Source organism: Canis aureus, chromosome 13, assembly GCF_053574225.1.
Source record: "Canis aureus isolate CA01 chromosome 13, VMU_Caureus_v.1.0, whole genome shotgun sequence".
Classification (NCBI taxonomy): domain Eukaryota; kingdom Metazoa; phylum Chordata; class Mammalia; order Carnivora; family Canidae; genus Canis; species Canis aureus.
The window spans coordinates 8,201,036-8,218,016 of record NC_135623.1 but is presented as its reverse complement, the minus strand read 5'-3'; the positions used below and the strand labels follow the sequence as shown (position 1 = coordinate 8,218,016).

General features: G+C 54.8%; 1 protein-coding gene across 10 annotated transcripts in view; it reads right to left on the bottom strand.

Annotated features, from left to right (window-relative positions):
• The window catches only part of HIVEP3 (HIVEP zinc finger 3), a 457,232-nt gene that overhangs the window by 45,946 nt on the left and 394,305 nt on the right, over positions 1 to 16,981 (bottom strand). For 9 of the 10 annotated variants that reach the window (XM_077844481.1, XM_077844477.1, XM_077844478.1 and 6 more), the window contains 2 exons: positions 9,398 to 15,026; positions 5,034 to 5,179 (listed from right to left, as the gene is read on the bottom strand). In XM_077844481.1, coding sequence (XP_077700607.1) covers positions 5,034 to 5,179; positions 9,398 to 14,470 — 5,219 coding nt within the window. In that variant the 5' untranslated portion in view covers positions 14,471 to 15,026. Of the gene's footprint in view, positions 1 to 5,033; positions 5,180 to 9,397; positions 15,027 to 16,729; positions 16,941 to 16,981 lie in introns of those variants that run through there. The other variant, XM_077844484.1, reaches the window with a different exon arrangement.

The following is a 16,981-nucleotide window of genomic DNA, read 5'->3' as shown; positions in this document are numbered from 1 at the left end:
GCCCTAGGAACCCTAATGTTTAGAAATAAGGAGATGATGGGAAATCACCAAAGACGATGAGAAAGCACCACTGGCAAAGGAAGACCAACAAAGATGGTGCTCTGGAAACCAAAGGGTTACAAGGAAGGGGGAAGGAGGAGGGATCCACTGTGTCGAATGCTGCCAGCAGGTTAGGGAGGAGCAGAAGTGAGAACTGACCACAGAATTCTACAGGGTGGACGGCACCATTGAGCTTGATAAGAGTAGTTCTGAGGCGTGAGGAGCCCAAAGGCCCACCTGGAATGGACTCAGAGAGAATGGGAGGAGAGACAGGAAGGTGAGCGAGGGTAGTTAACAGCTTCTAGAGTTTTTCCTTAAAGGGCAGCAGAAAAATCTGGAGATGTAGGCCCTTCAGTCAAAGGAGTGTTTTTAGGGTGGGAAACTTTGAGTTTGGATATGCTGAACTGAATGGGCCAGGAGGGGGGTAACGGCGGCAGTGAGGGGTTGGGGTACACTGGGTAGGCGAGGATGGATGGGACCCAGCACCGTCCGACAGGAGCCCAGCTGCTTTCAGCTCAGCAGCTGAGTGATGCAGTTGGCAGGGTCTGGGACAGAGTCCTGCTGAAAGCCTGAAGGTCTCAGGGGACAGCCCTGGGGAACCCCGCGTCCATGAGTCACCCGATGGACCTCACTGGCTCACCCAGAGCGGAGCTGCTGTTCCCCTGCCCTGGATTCCAGTTCCGAGCTGAGGCTGGGCTCCCCTCTAAACACTGCCCCCTCCCCCAATCCCTTGCTCCCTGCCCATGGCCAGCTGTCTGCATCCCCACCCTGGCTGGGCCTGGCATCCCTGGCTCTTGTGTCTGAGCTCATCATTCCCTGCAGACCTGAGCACCAACCTCCCCAACCCTCAAGGCTCGAATGACCACTTTCTGCAGCCGGGTGGTTCTTACTCATTCCAGTCTCTCCTTCTTCCACACCAGCCCTTGGGGCTAAGCTCCCAGCTTTCCTTGCAACAAGTGAACTTGAGTTAGGACAATATAGGCATTACCCTCAATGAACAATATAACTTTGTATGTGTGAAAACAACATTCCCTAACAAAGGAGCCCTTCTAAAACAACCAGGGCAAATGCATAGGTGCTGGGTGAGAGTGCCAACACATTCCTGATGGGCACTCCCAGAGCCTGGCTGGAAAATGCAGGCTTTGTTTGGGTGTGGAAGTGATGGGGAATGAAGGGAGGGGGCTGTGTGCCAGGAAATGAATGCAATAAATGGGGGGGACTGATGCAGAGTGTGCACAAAGCAAGGGCCCAGGACCCAAGTCAAGAGGGGTCCTGGAATGAACTTTAGGGCCAATGTTATTCCAGAAGTAACATGGAGAACTAGGGAGTGTGGGGGCAGCTGGGAGGTTAGTTAAAAGAGAGGGTTGAGTACCGCCTCTGAAGGCCAGAGAGGACTTGGCAGTGGGCAGAGCTCAGCCAGGCACAGAGGGTGACGTACAGCAGGGGCAAGTCAGACAGCAGGTCCAGGAAGACCAGCCTGTGTTTTAACTGGATTCTGGGGCTCAGGCCACCATAGGAAGCCCTGGGGCTGAAGAACCACAATCAAAGACACTCAATGGCTCCCACATGGGAGTCTGGAGAGAGGGAGACCAGAGACAGGGCACAGGGAATAAGGGAGATCACACCCGAGCCATGAACCACTTCGTGTGGACACCAGAATTTGTGGGCTCACTGGAAGGTGGGGATCAGGAGCAAAGGCACCCAAAATGATGCTAAGGTTTTGAGCGTGAAGGTCTGGGTACACCATCTGAGGTCTGGACATAGAAGAAGATTCTGTTGGCCGCTTGGTTAGCATGATGCTGAAATCGAGGGGACCAGGAAGCCTCAGAAGCAAGGGGATATAGATGGAGACCCAGATTTAGCGTTGCTGGCGCAGGGACAAGGTTTGAAGAAGAGAGAGGTGATGTTGATGAGAGAGAACTCTTAAGGCCAAAAGAAATCAGTCCGACTGACCAGGTACGTGTGTCACCATTACACCCAGCGACCGAGCTACCGTCCCTCTCCACCTGCCCCAGTGTCACCCATCTTTGCAGGCCGAGCCCCACCTTGTCCGGGAAGCCCCTTGTGGCTGTCCAGCCCCAGAGGTCCTCACCCGCTGGGAGCATCTCAACACTAGCAGCCCAACCTCAGCACCGGGCCTCTGATGGCAAGTGAAACAATCTCCAAGCACCTTGAGGGCAGACCTGCGGTTTACCCCCTTGACTCTGGGTGTCTTCTGGCACAGAGCACCCAGAAGGCATTGAATAAATGGCTCCTGCTTGATGGATTGATTACTTGATTGATTGCTGGGTTGGAGGTCAGGACGAAAGGTAGCGAGACTAGTGAGTAGCTTGACTAGTGACAAAAAGACTCATGAGCGTGGGGCTCATGGCATCTACTGCTTGTGTCTGGCTTCTCGATTTATGGCTATGAATGAGATCTACACGGATCAACAAGGGGACATCTCAACAATACTGTTGAGTAAAAACAAGTTGCAGACATATGTTAAATCCACCAGAATAGTCAGCGCTGTCTACAAAATATCTCTGTGCCCCGCCCATGTGCACCTCTCAACCCAAATATCTGGCCCCCCATGTGCACAGTAGGACCAGTAGGCCTGCAGTCTTCCACTCTCACTGGGGTTGGTGAGGCTGCAGGGCTTGCCCTGGCCAGTATAATGGAAGTAGAAACTTCTGGGTGGAAGCTATATGAGCCGTTGCACAACTGACAATTTTTCATCTTTCTCAGTCTCTGTCGCCTTAGATCTCTTAGTGACTCCTAGGAACAGGAGCCGACTGCAGACCCTTGCCAAACGTGTCCTGGAGTGCTATGCCTGCTTGCTGTGTTAAAAAAAAAGAAGAAAGAAAAAAGGAGTAAATGAGTCTAAGACAAAGAGGCCTCAGATGGGTGTGCTTGAAGGGTATATTCAGTTCTGGGTGGGGGACACCCTCAGCGGTTTGAGGGGGATAAGGGGTTTCGTGGTTGGTTGACTGGATGGTCGCATTCTTGGCCCCATCCATGAAAGGCTGGCGGTGCCTCTAGTTACGTGACAACCAAACATAATTCTCCTCCAAGTTTCCAAGCACTCCTGGTGACAGATACCAGCCCCCAGGTGACCACGACTAGAGAGGGGTCGTCAGAAGCTGGGGTGGGAGGTGCAGCAGGAGCCCAGATGGGACAGCTGGGCTGCAGGAGAAGAGAATCTGATGGGTGACATTACACGGCCCTGAAGTGTTCCAACTGGCAATGGCAAGCAGAGATTCTGGAACAGAGCAGGTGGGACTGACTAAGCGGCAACCTGGGCGGGACAGTGGGGCGGCAGGTGTGTGTGTGTGTGTATGTGCGCAAGCACAACGCCCAGGCTGTAGGAAGAGAAGGGGACTCAGGTGTAACCTTTGGCATTGCAGCTGAAGGCAGATCATGAGGCAGAGCTTCTAGCAGGTGCCTGGAGCTGTGAACTCTCGGGGGGGCGGGGGTAGAGGCTCCTGCCAGCTTCCCTGCCCCCACTCAGGCCTCCCGGGGAAACCAGGGCAGCAGAGGGCCGCCTGGGGGACCCGATCTCAGTCTGCAGGCAGCGGCTTCTCAGGGAAGAAGCAAACCTCTTCCTGCACACCAGCTATCTCTCAGCAGCCCCTCGGGGCCTCACAGACAGTTCTGGAAGCACGAGGAGAGGACGCAAGTTGCTGTGACCAGACGCATCAATCCTTGGACGAAGTCTTAGGGGGCCTCTTACGTAGCCAGTGATGTGAGAACACGGAGACACAAGAGGGCGCTCCGTTCAAATAGCAGGAGACAAACTGGTCCTTCTCCAGTTGGAAAGAGGGTATTTTGAAAAACCTTTGGTCTAGTGGTTCTCAATGGAGCCGCTACTGGAACTCCCCTGTAGGGGATGCTTCTCCCCTAGACGGTGGTATCCCCACCATTGCATTTTTTTTTGCCATTCTGACTCCCTCCCACGTCACTGTGACAACCCAACTCCCCAAGTTTTGTTGCCAAATGCCCCCGCTCCTGAGAGCCCAAGCTCCTCACTGCCCCCAGAAGATGCCCTCTGGTGGCTCTGGGGAGCTTGGCCACCTCTGCTGTCCCCAACTAACAGAGGAACTCAGCACCTCCTGCTTTGACCTTGTGAGTCAGGCACCCGCAGGCGCTAGAGGATGGCAGGCCCCCCCCAGTGACACCCCATGTTGGCTGGTGCTCACGAGGACTATCCTCCACGGGAGGGAGGTTTCCCCTCATGCTATCGTCCCTTGGGACCGGGTAGGATGAGGGCTGCATTGATCACACTGGGGACACAGACACAGGACCCTGAGACAGACACCACAGGCTCTGCTTACAGACACCCACATCTCAGGGAGCAAACACGTGGTCACACAGAACACAGCTTGCACAAAACTTCCACAAAGCAAGTCTGAAACAAGGCACCCTGCTGAAGCCCAGAGGGCCCCCCAGAGTGAGGTGTCAGATGTTCAGATCATTAAGTTTTCAAAGATAAGTGCCAACGGTAAAAATCCAGGGATGATATTCCAAATAGTTACCAACGAGCCTGGGACCGGTGTAGACAGCTGGAGTGGGCAGCGCGTTCATCATGAGCCCTGCAGACAGCCTGTGGGCAGGGCCCGAGTCCCCTGTGGGCCACCAGGCACGTCCACATGGCCGCTTGGGCAGGACAGAGGTGATTCTTTGGGAAACGTGCACCAAGGTAGGTGGCAGTCCGGACAGGACCGAGGGGACGCACTATCCGCCCCAATGCAGCGACTAGAAACCCGCGGCCAACGTCTGAGGCAAGGAGAGGCTGAAGAAAGACCCAGACTGCTGCAGGCCTCAGCTTCCCATCCCCTGCCAGGGAGCCCGGTGCTCCGAACACAGATGGCCTGCGAGTCCCACGAAGGTGGCATCTGCCGGAAAGCACCTGCGGGCCCTGCCCGGGGAGGCGCTGCCCGCCTCGGCGCAGACGGGACTGGCTCTCACTCCACAGGAAGCAGAAGCAAACATTGCAAACCAAACATGATTCTTACCCTCCTTCGAAGATTTTGATCCTCGCTGGCTCCCCTCTTTTGGAGGCAGGAGCATCCTCCTCCGGCTTGCCTCGCTTCTCTTCTTCCTTCTGCACTCTAGCTAGATCTTTCTGGCCTTCCGAGGAAACCAGCGAAGGGAGGTGAACCTGGCCCACCGCAGGAACGACAAAATCACTGCTGTTAAACGGGAGCAATGGGACGGCGCCCTCGATGGCATTGCATGCTTACTCTCCGCTGTGCCTGGCTCACGTACACTTCCCTCTACCCTGTGAAGAGGGGCTAGAAGCTGCGGTTTGCGGAAGGAAGGAAATGGACCCCCGGACAGGTGAAGACCCTCCTGCAAGGCCACCTGGTTAGCTGTGTCGAAATGGGGGCTCCCACCAGGACTTTCTCCTGGGAGGACCAGGCCTTCCCACAAAAGCTTTGTTGCTTTCCCTTTCACACTAGCCTAGAACCTTCCGGGGACAGGTCCTCATCTTGGGTGTCCTTGGTCACACCAGCACCCAAAGCAGAGCCTGCCTCAGAGAAGCTAGCGTGAGTGATGTTGCGCACATAAATGAAGACTCTACCCCGGAGATTAACTGCTCCAATTCTGTCTTATAGATCAGGAAATCAAGGTCACTCTGCAAGTGAAGGGCACTGCCTGGAGCAGAGTGCGGGTCTCCTGAGGGCCCTGACCAAGGCTGTGCGTCTCACTGATGGCCACGCACCTGGACGGGGGTGTGCAGGCTCTGGCTGGTAGTCTAAGGGAACCCATGCTCTACAGAGCTATGGGCCTCAGTGGTGAGAGCTGGCTCAGGAGAGCTGGCTCATGCTGCCATCTAGACCCTCTGATGGCAGCAGCAAGTGGGCCCACCTTTGAATAGGGAGCTGTGATGCAGGGCTGGGGGCTGGGGCCAACAGTGCCCAGAGTGAGATTCTCATCCTACATCCTACTTCACACCACTGCCAATTAAGGTCACGTTTACAGCCAGTGGGAGAAAGCAACCACGTCTCCCGGTGCAGAGATAATCTAAACCACCGGTTCCTGTGCCAGCCGTCATGTCTGTCCCTATGCAGGTGGGTTGAGCTGAGCAGAAAGGTAGCTGGTTGGGAATCAGGGGATCTGATTCTTAGCACCACATAGGCCACCACTGCGTGCTGAGCCACCCTTGGGTGGATTGTTTCTCTCTCTGGGATTAGTTCATCTCTGAGGGGATTTAGATTATCTTGAAGATCCATTCCAGGGCCAACAACTATGACTCAGTGCCCTCCCACCCCACTCACACAGTTTCTTCAGAATTGGAGATGAGGAGTGCAAACCAAGTGAGGCCACGGATTGCTGCCTTGGCAGGAGGCAATGGACTTTGTGCAATGCCCATGGATTTCCAGAGCATGCTGTTTTTACTATCTCATCTGGGCCATCTGTGGAATGACCAAGGGGCCTTCCATAGGCTGATGGATGACTTCTCTCTCACCACCAGCTGTAATGTCTGGGCAAAGCTAGATGAGGCTGGTTTGGGCAGCAACACACTACTCTATCAGGAAACGCTGTTGGAACTGAGTGGGGGGCAGGGTGGGGGACCAGGAATCCATGTTGGCTTTTAAAGACAATAATATGATTGTCTTTGAATTGTAAAAATGATTATTGAGTGCCAGCGTGCCAAGCACTATTCTAAACACACTTTGTATATTTTAACTCAGTTATCTTCACAGCCCTGTGAGCTATTTTTAATATCTCCAGTTTATAGATGAGGAAACCAAGGCACAGATGGAAGAGGTAACTGGCCCAAGGTCACACTGCTAGTAAGTGAGGTAGTGGGATTCAAATCGGGGTAATTTGGCACTGGAGTCCTAGTTTTCAATCTGTTTGCAGTATGTGGTTGTCAAAAATGATCCCCAAGGAGAAAAAAAAAGCAGGAGAAATTGAGGAATGTAATGTGGCTTCAAAGTGATGTTTGTAATAAGCTTCGGTTTCTTCAGGCCTTATATATTTTTTTAAAGATTTTATTTATTTATTCATAGAGACACACACAGAGAGAGAGAGAGAGAGAGAGGCAGAGACACAGGCAGAGGGAGAAGTAGGCTCCATGCAACAAGCCTGATGTGGGACTCGATCCCGGGTCTCCAGGATCACACCCCGGGCTGCAGGCAGCGCTAAACCGCTGCGCAACTGGGGCTGCCCTCTTCAGGCCTTATATATGGGAAAAAACTACCTGTGACCCAACTCAATCCTGATAGAGTAGCCTAGAACTACATGAAGACAGTTTGGAAGATTTTTAAAATGCTAAGATAGCCTAAAGGGCCTTTTCAGAGCTACTAACAAACAATGGAAGCTACAAGATGACAAACTCAGTAAAGAACTTTTTAAAGGCACTGCCCAAAGATGGGTTGTGTTGTACCAAGAGGTAGTGAGCTCCCCATCACTGGAGATATGCAAGCAGAGGCCAGAGATAGAGGCATGAATGTGGGAAGGCATAAAGCCATGGGCCATGCAGTTATGTTAAGGCACTGGATTGGTGCACTTCTGGTAGGAAACAGGCCAGTGAATCAAATGAATTATTCCAAGGAAAAGTTTGTAGGTTTCAGCTCATTTTATGAAAGCAGTATTTTATTTTATTTTGAAAGCAGTATTTTAAACAAAAGATTCCCCAACTCGATTAAGCTAAATTAACTCTTCCTTTTTTAAAAATGGCCTTTTAGTGTATAGTCATTAAAACAGAGAGGCAGTCCAGATCATTTGAAAGGGCTTCAAGGCGAGGTCTAGGTTTGAATCCGGGCTCTGCCATTTATTAACTGCGCACCCGTGTACAGGCTACCTAACATCTCTGTGAATTGGCCTTCTCCTCCATAAAATGGTGATATAGTACCCTTTCAAGGTGGTTGTGAGGATGAAAGTAAAGTTCCACACTACTTGGCCCACAGCAGGGGCACAAGAAGTCATAAGTGTGAATATAATTACAACAGTATCGTGGGCATCACCAGTAGGACACAATGGAGAGCACATTGGTCATGATGTTTACAGCAAAAGTGGACATCTCGTCTAGGGATGCCTGTAGACTGACAAGGATATTCAGAGAACATATGTGGGAAACGATCCTGTGAAGAGTCAGCTGAGCCAAGGACAAATTCTGAGCACAAAAGGCACTCGGTGATAAAAGGGAGGAAACGAATATAGGAGGTGCCCCTGAACACAGCTTTGTTCATGTATCTGAGATATGAATTTAGTTTAGTGGATTTATGCCTGATTTGATCAAAGTGTCTGGTCTGAAAACACATTGTTGAACATTTAAAAATCTGCAGTCACTTTTACGGTTTTCTTTCCTCAAATAATTGCAAGAAGAAAAATCAATCATCTGGAGTCAGACAGGTCTAAGTTCAAATTCTCGGTGTGCCCGTTACCTGCTGTGTGACCTTGACATCTCTCACCCTCTGACCCTTGGGTCTCTCCTCTATAAATGGGAGATGGTACTGCTGCCTTGCAGGTAGGGACAAGCACTTAATGGATTTGGCACAGTACTTGGCACACTGAGGGTACTCAAGCAACAAGCTCAACTCTTACTCCACAAACACCAAGTCGGCATAACATCGCATGGCCTGGATGCCCAGGCCAGCCTTCTCAGGGTACGGGGGTGTCATGTATCTGAAGCAAAGCTGGAATGATCAAATTTCAAACTTCCTGAACTTGCAGGGGTCAGTTACTCTATGGCTCCCAGAGCAGCCTCGGGCTAGAGGCCCTGGAGGGTGCATGTGACAAGCCCTCAGTCAGGGCCAGGTGTTCCCACACAGCACAGATGGGTCAGGCTGTGAGTGCTCTTACCCCTACTGGTGATGAGGAACATGGCAGTCGAGCTCTGTGGGCTATCCCACTCATAGGAGGGAAAGAGTGGGTATTTTGGGAGCTTCTTGTGTCACATTCTAGAAACTCGGGTACGAGAAGATTTTGAGTGGTACCAGAGAATGGAAATAGTGGGTGTGGAGAATAAGAAAAGCAAGAAAAGGCTAACAGAACTTGTGGGGTGGCATAAAATTCTGAAATTGCTGCAGGCTTTCCTATCAGCCAAATTTTCCTACACAGTCTTTTGGAGAGTTTTTTTTCATGGCTCAGATGGCGTCTTTGATTTTATGATAGCAGCTAATGGGGATGCAGGATCACCTCAAAGCTCACTTTACTGAGATGTATCTAGTCTAGTGATGTGAGGAACACACCGACAAAGAAACCCAATAAATACATTTTTCCTTCTGAGGTGGCCAGTCACAGTGGACGGAGAGGAAATCTGCACAGTCATCTGGCTCTAGTTACGTAAACGGACCCTGAGGGGGACGTGGCCTTAAAAGCTCAGCAGAGGCTTGCCAAATCAGCGGGAAGAACAAGGCTGACTTACCTCTGTCATGCGGGGCTTGCGGGAGCTGGATGGCACAAGCCTTCCTGTCTCAGGATGCGGAGCTGTGGCCATGGTGTATGTTTCTTTGCTCACCTTCTGCTTAGACCTCAGGAGGGACAAAGCAGCTTTAGTGGAAACCCCCGGAAGGTTGGGGTTGTACAAACTTATGCACCAACCAGCGTAAACAGAGGACCTCCTATCTGCATGCTGGATGTGATTTGGCTTAATGTAGTTTAAATAGCACCAACTGACATTAGTGGTCGTGTGAAGGCTGGGGAACTGCAGTACCTTCTTTGAGTCCGTACCTTCTTGCGGCTTGGCTGGTCTTGGGGACGTTTCTGACAGAGGCAGCGAGCTGGAAGGTGCCAGTGGAGGGAGGTCAGGTTGTTCCTTGGAATCTTCTTTCTTCACACTCAGTGGGGGCAGCCCTCTCCGGTGAGGCTTACCAGATGGCTGGGCGTATTCCTTCAAAGCCTCTGAGCCTGGGGCCGTCACATGGGGCAGTGAGGAGTGAGGAAGGGGAGTCATTTCCTTGGGGTCCGATGGATCTGAGGATAGGCTGGACACCATTTCCAGCTCCCTCCTGCCCTGGCCCTGGCTGCCCAAGTGGGATTTCTCTGGCCTCTTGCCATCCTCCGTGCTGGTCAGCACCACACTGCACGGCTTTACCAGCTCGAGTTTTTCATCTGCCTTGGAAGCCTCCTCTTCCTTCACCCTTTTTTGCTGCTGGGTCTCCATGGTGAGTTCAAGGCTGCCAGCTGGTGAAAGGACGCGTTTGCTCCCCCCCACCGTTGAAGAGCTCCCCTCCAGGCTCAAGACACTCTCCGATGATAGGGAAGTGCCTTTTCTTTCAGGAAATGTCACAGGCACTCTCAAGTATGGAGTCGGGAAACCTCTGCTCTGCTCTTCACTTACCCTGGCCAATCCAGGCCCAGCCTCGTACACATCTGTCCCACACACAGTCGTCCCTTTGCATGGGGGCTCCTCGTACTTAGGAAGAGTCACAGTTGCTGAGCTGCCTTGGGACTGGGTGACCAGGATCTGGGAGAGGGTGGTGTACATGGCACTCCCATAGGATGGCATGTTGGTCTGAATGCGGACGGGCACAACCAGGGACACCATGGTGTCTGGACAGGCAGGCAGGGTCAGCGGAGGGGCTGAGGTGGGTGCCGAGCAGCTGGCTGGGGGAGCCACGGGGGGAAGTGGGATGTCACTGCTGTACTCTGTGCTGGGGGAGAGGCCGGTGGTTCCTGTCGCCAGCGGGGCTACGCTGGTTTTGATCTGGGGCAGATGGCTTTCCACATCGCCAGGGAGCGGAAGTGGGAATTGGGATTGCAGAGGCAGGAAAAATCCAGAAGAGAGCGCCGACGAGGCAGGGTACGGCACAGGGAGAAATGAAGGGGGCTGCCGGAAGGGGATGCTGGCTGGGTGAGGCATGAGCTGGGGGAGGTGGAGCTGGCCTGGGTGCAGAACCGTAGGCTGGAGAGGAAGTGGCGGGGCTTGAAATAGGGTAGGGGGAAGCGGGGGCATGGAGTACGGTGCAGAGAGGAGGCTGGACATGGCCTGGGTGGAGAAGAATTCTGAAGACTGTCCTGGCTCATGCTGCAAGAGGTGCTGGAAGGAGAAAAGAGAGACGGGTGGGGGCAGGTACGGCTTCTCGTGCAAGGGGAGCTGGGCAATGGGGTGATGGAACACCTGCAGGGCTTCTGTGTAGGGCGGAGTGGACCCCAGTGGGGGTCTGTCCTGCACCTGGCTCTTGCCTCCCGGGTGCCCGCTGTGCGAGGTGGCCGCTGAGGAAATCTGGGGCAAAGAGCTCTTGGTGGAAGGCTTACTGCATGAGGGCTTTGGTTCCTCGCTCTCCTGTCTTCCCTTGGGGGTGCCCTCCGGCTCGGTCTCTGGAGGCCTGCTCAGAGAGGCCTGTCTCACCAAAAAGCACTTCCTTCTCTCTGGCGGGGCGGCCGGGGTGGCCGGGGCTGCTGGAGCCGCCGGGGCTGGCCCGGAAGGGCCTGTCAAGGACAAGCTGCCGTAGTCGAATGATTTGCTGCGTGTCTCGGTCATATGGGCAGAATGGGAAATGTTGGGGCTCTGCTCTGAGGCTGACCTCCGCATCTCTCGGGCATGCGGGTGGTGGCTGGGGACGGTCAGCATGTGGGTGCCCAAGGGTTTGGGGCGTGGGTCAGACGAGAGCCCGGGGGCCTCAGCTTTTCCGTGGTCATCCCTCTCGAAGGAGGCAGAGCGGCTGGACCCGCTCAGAGAGACACTGCTCTCCTGGCTAGGGCTGCGAGACAGGGGTGCAGAAGACTCAAAGCTGGACTCCCCCGACGACTGGGCCATCTCCGCCAGGCGCAGCCTCTTCTTCTTGGGCGGCAGCTTCTCGGCCGGGAGCTGGGCAAGTGTCTGGCTGCGCTGGGGCCACTGGAATTCCTCCGTCTTCTCGGGTTCCTTAGGGGGCGGCTCGGGCTCCGTGTCTGGCCGGTCGGGCTCCTCGGTCACCAGGATCTCGGGGACCTGAATGTTGGGCTGGCGGACCAGCCTGGGCTGTAGGGAGTGGGCCGAGCGTCCGTGCGGGGCGGGTGGGGGAGAGGAGAATGGGCCTGGGGGCTTGTCTTCCCCTTCCAAGCCACTGGGCTGCTCCAGAGAGTCGGACTTCTCGAAGGAGCTGGTGTGCTGGATGACAGAAATTTCTTTGGATATGGTTCTCCTCTCCTTCCCAGACTCTAGACCAGACCCTGGCTTGGGAGTCCTTGGCTGGAAGCCCGTGGGTCCCTCCAGGGAGGGCACTGACTTACTCGGTTCTGCTGGTGACTTGGTGGACTCCAGGGGAAGGTTCCGAGCAGCCTCGGACGGTCCGGGGCCGCCAAACTGACTTTTGGTGGACTCAAAGGCAGGTGGCTCCTCCTCATCCCCAAGGCTCTTCTCTTTCCTCCTCTTCCTCAGCGGAGTGAGCTCCAAGGTGGTCCCCAGTTTATAATGCATCATCTGGGGCCAGGGCTCGTGCTCGGCCTGACTCTTTTCAGCTTCTGGGGACGTGTGAGCACCCGCAGGGATGGGCTTCGTGATCTGAAGCTCCGAGCAGTAGTACTTCCTATGGGCCTCGTAGTTGTCCCGTTTCTTGTACCGAGCACCACATATGTTACATTCATAGATCACCCCTTTCGTTTTCAAACCCTTCTTGGTCTTTTTGGTGAGTTCGCTTTCCTTGGTTTCTGGCTCGTCTGAGGCTTTGGAGGCCGCGTCTTTGCTACTGGGCCCCGGCTCCTCGGAACTGTACTCCCCTCCCAAAGGTAGTTCGATGGCCGGCTGGCGCTTGAGCATCCGGGGGTGGGAGGTAAACACGTGACTGCTGCGGCTCAGGGCTTCAGAGTCGGTGATGTGGTCGTCGAAGGAGTAGCTACCTCGGAAGGTGTGGTGGGGGGTACTGAGGGTGCAGGTGGCAGAAGGCATTGAGTGGCTTCTCAGCAGAGGCACAGGGGGGGTGGTGCTGGGCGGGTGCTGGAGGCTCAGCAGTGATTGTTCGGGCTTGCTTGTCTTGTCGCCGTGGGACGACAGGGGCTCCCGGTAGAGGCTGGATTTGGGGGACTCCATGCTGCTGCGCCTGGACAGCGAGCTCCTCCTTGGCTTCACGCTGTCGATCTCGCTGGTGTCCACCACGGCCTCGTTGATGGTGATGAGCTTGGTGATGTGCTCAATGACCTGCGTCCGGGGCACAGACAAAGGCACCAGGCTGGGCTTGTCTTCGGAGGACAGGGGCAGGAGGGGCTGGGTGGAGGTGGCCGTCAGCATGGCCGTCCGCTGCCCGATCCGCCCGCACTTGCCAAAGATGATCTCGGCGTAGGACCTGGCGTTGGTGTTCGGGGGGCTGACCTGCTGCTCGGCGCTCTCAGAGCGGGAGAAATACCCAGATTCTGTGCTCCCTTTGCTGCCCGGGCTCAGAAACGCCTGCTCGTCCATCACCTTCTTCCTCTCACTCAGGCGGAGGGCCAGCTTCTGCTTTATGGTGTGGGTGTCTTCGGGTTTCTGGCTCAGGGGGTGTTCGGATGAGGGTTCCGTGAATGGAGCGGGGTCCTCGAGCGACGGGGCCGAGCTGGACTGGGACAGGGAGCAGCGATCGTGGCTGGAGCCCTGGCTCCCGGAGCTGTACAATCCGCTGGACAGGAGCGGGTGCTTGGGCCTGGGGGAGAGCTCTGCGGGGTGGGCGGACGCGGTGCCTGTTTCGTCCTCCGAGTCTGTGCTTTCCCCCTCGGTGGGCTCCTCGAACTCCTCCCCGGGGATCCTCTCCATCTCCAGCCCCGGGGGGTACATCTCGCCACCCACTCCCGAGGCCAGGCCGGCCTTGATGCGGTGAGCATGGGACTTCCTGTGCTTGTACAGGTTACTCTTGGTCTTGAAGGAGAAGCCGCAGGGGCCGCAGGGGTAGGGCCGCTCGCCCGTGTGCGAGCGGATATGCTTCTGGAGCACACTGGGCTTGGCGCAGGGCCGGCTGCAGTACTGGCATATGTACTTGCCCGGCTTCTGCGGTTTCCTCTCCTTCTTGTGCGCCTCTTCTGGGGGCTTCAGGGACACCTGGGAGGGACGGGGCACGAAGACTTTGGGGATGCCAGGCAGGTCCTCGGGGGGGATGATGGAAGCATGGGAGGGGAGGAGCTGGCTTGGTGGATGGAGCCCAGGGGTCACGAAGGAGCTTGAGGGTCCGGGTCTCATGGGGTCCACCAGCTGCCACGTGGACCCCTCCAGGAGATGCTCCGGTTTGCCAGGCGACATGAATGCTGGTGTCAGAGGGTGCTGCGGAAGCTGCGAGATGGGGACGGAGGTGTCAATGGAGGACCTCTTGGAGGGCTTCTGCTGCTGGCCGGTTTTCTCCTGAGAGCCTTCCCTAAGAACCGACGGGGGGCCCGGGAAGGGCTGCGGGGCTAGGAGCTCTTGGAGGGGGCCCTCTTGGGTGGCGGCTGTGCTGCTGCCTGGGTATGGGGTGCTGGACGCAACGCTGGCCTGCACGGCCTCTCCTTTGGTCAGCCGCTTCCGGGGACTTCCCTCAGCCTTCTTGGTGCCCTTGACACTTTGTTCAGGATCCATGACCTCCACAGAGACTTCAGATGCTATTCAGGGAGGGTTGGGGCAGGCTGCATTTATGAATAATCCAAGTGTCCCAAGGAGGCGTCTGGCTTTGGCCACATTGGTCAAGAGTTACGGAAACCAAACCCAAGATGGGCTTTGGGAGGTGGTTTTTTTTTTTTTTTTTTTTTTTTTTTGCAAGTGTCACTGGCTGCGAGTGGACTCAGAGCAGGTCATCGGGGCCCAAACTATTCACATTGGTGAGGCATGGCCCTCTACTTTGAAGACAGAAAACGCACCGGCACTTTCTGCCTGAATGTCTGTCGTGGAAACGTCATGAAGGACGTCGATGTCGCCATCATACTGTTTCAGTTGGCAGTGGCAAGTGGCCACCCACGAGTCCCCTGTGTGCTATGCGAACGGTTGGAGGCTAGAGACATCTGTATGCACGGCCCAATCATCCCTGGTCCCAGCTCTCAAGAAGCCACGCTGGAGCCTTGGGCAGCTCTGTCGGGTCCCTTCTCCCCTTTGGTCCCGGGATGGAGAACAGCGGCCGCCGAGGGAAATTCACGCTCTTCTACTTGATGAAAGCACACACGCAGACACACACACACACACACACACACACACACACAAGAGAAGAGAGAGTTACTGCGATTTGTCCATGACCCGTGCAACTCAGACTCTGTGACACACAGTGATGTCCCTGGAAGATTAACCAGGGAGACTCGACCGAAAGTCACAGCCCCCCACTCTCTGCACCTGATCATGGCCCGAACCTCCCTCACCTGCATTCACAGGGGTGTTGGGTGCCCAGAGTGCCACCTGCGGTTCTGAGGACTGTGGCTGTGTGGGGTGGTAGGAGTGGAAGGGGAGGGGAAGGCTCTGGAAACTGCAGGACACTTGGGGATGGGAGGCCTCAGCTCTGCCCTGAGGTAGGTTCAGCTCCCGAAGGCTCAGTTGCCCAATCTATACAATGGGGTAACATCAAGTCCTGCCTCAACTGTGCCTTGGGGCTTCAATGGAATCCAGCAGGACAATGGCCATGGATGTCACTGGACAGATGTGGGCTGGTCCTACAGCTGGTGCAGGAGGAGGTGCGGAGGTGTTATTCAGGGATGAGCTTTCCAAGGGATAGATTATTTTCAGGTGACTCTTCTTCTTTCTCTGGCCCTGGGCTCTGAAGGTAGCCATGAGGGGCACCATTCATGGTTTTATTCTCCTTGCTAACCCAAGCCCATGTTTCATGGAAAAGCTAAAACCACCACCCCAGCCTGTGCAAACTCACAGTCTAACACAGCCGTGGCTACTCTGCCAAACAAGAGCTGGGAGGATCATTCTGGAAGGTTCCTCCAGCTTTTCCTGGCAGCCAAAGAGGAGAGGGAGATGTGGTCCATCACAGAGCCCTTAGAGCCAGAGAGGAGGAAATATCTAAGTTCTTTGCAGGAAGCAAAGTATTGCTTGCAGAGAACCTTTTCATGTGGCACTTCACACGGGGCAGTCAATGGTGCACGAGGTCACCCACGTCTTCAAATGACAGTCCTCCAGCAAATGCAGCAACTGACTTTTGTCGACAGAAGGTCAGAACTCGGCTATTCTTTGAGCAAGTCAAAGGCCTCCTTTAACGCAGGCAGAGAAGGCATCCTCACAAAGCAGGCCAAGGGTGGGGAAGGCTGAGGAATCTCATTCCCCGTATTCCTGTCCGTAGGGTGGACACCAGATCATATTATCTGAACTGGGGCACTTTTGAGAGTGAAAGAGGCAGTACTAATAATTATGGAAGAGCAAAAGGAATAAACCAGGGCTGTCCCAGGCAAGCTGGAACAAATGGTTTCCTTACAATGAATATTTACCTTGTGACCCAAACCAGGCACAAGTGCTGTCTCTGGGCGTCTGGTGAAAACTTTTCATCTTTGCTCTGGGGACTTAAATTACACCCCGGCCTCCTAGGGGATTCTTAGAGATGGAGTGTCTCATCTAATCCCCTCACTTGACAGATGAGGAGGTTGAAGCTAGAAGGATGATGTGATTTTCCCTCAAACTTCCACTGTGATGGTGGCATGGTCAGACCACCCAGTGCGTCCCGACCCCTGGCCAGGGCGCATCCCCTGCCTCAATGAAGAGATGTCCTCTAGGCCTTCTGTGGCTCAATGGGTGCTGCAGTCTGCAGCTCCATGTTCTACCAAAGCACTGGCTTGGCCCCAAGGGGCATGGCCGTATCCCTGGAAAGCATCTGCAGGTGTCTAGAGGCGTGACAGCAAAGGAGGCCTTTCAACTTACATTCTAGACTTGCTGTGACTTCTGGACAGGAGAAATGGGGGTCCCAGCTAAGGTTGAAGAGACCATGATGGTGGCATCACCCCCAGGCCTTGCTAAGGTGGGACAAGGCAGGGGTCATTCGCAGTGCAGGGAGAGAACTGTTCTCTGGGCTGGTCCAGAACTCCTGGTGGGGGCCCTTGGGTGCCATGTATGAATAATAAGGGGTTTACTGTACTTACAGTTTCTATTGACCCTTTCATTCAAGGATCTCAA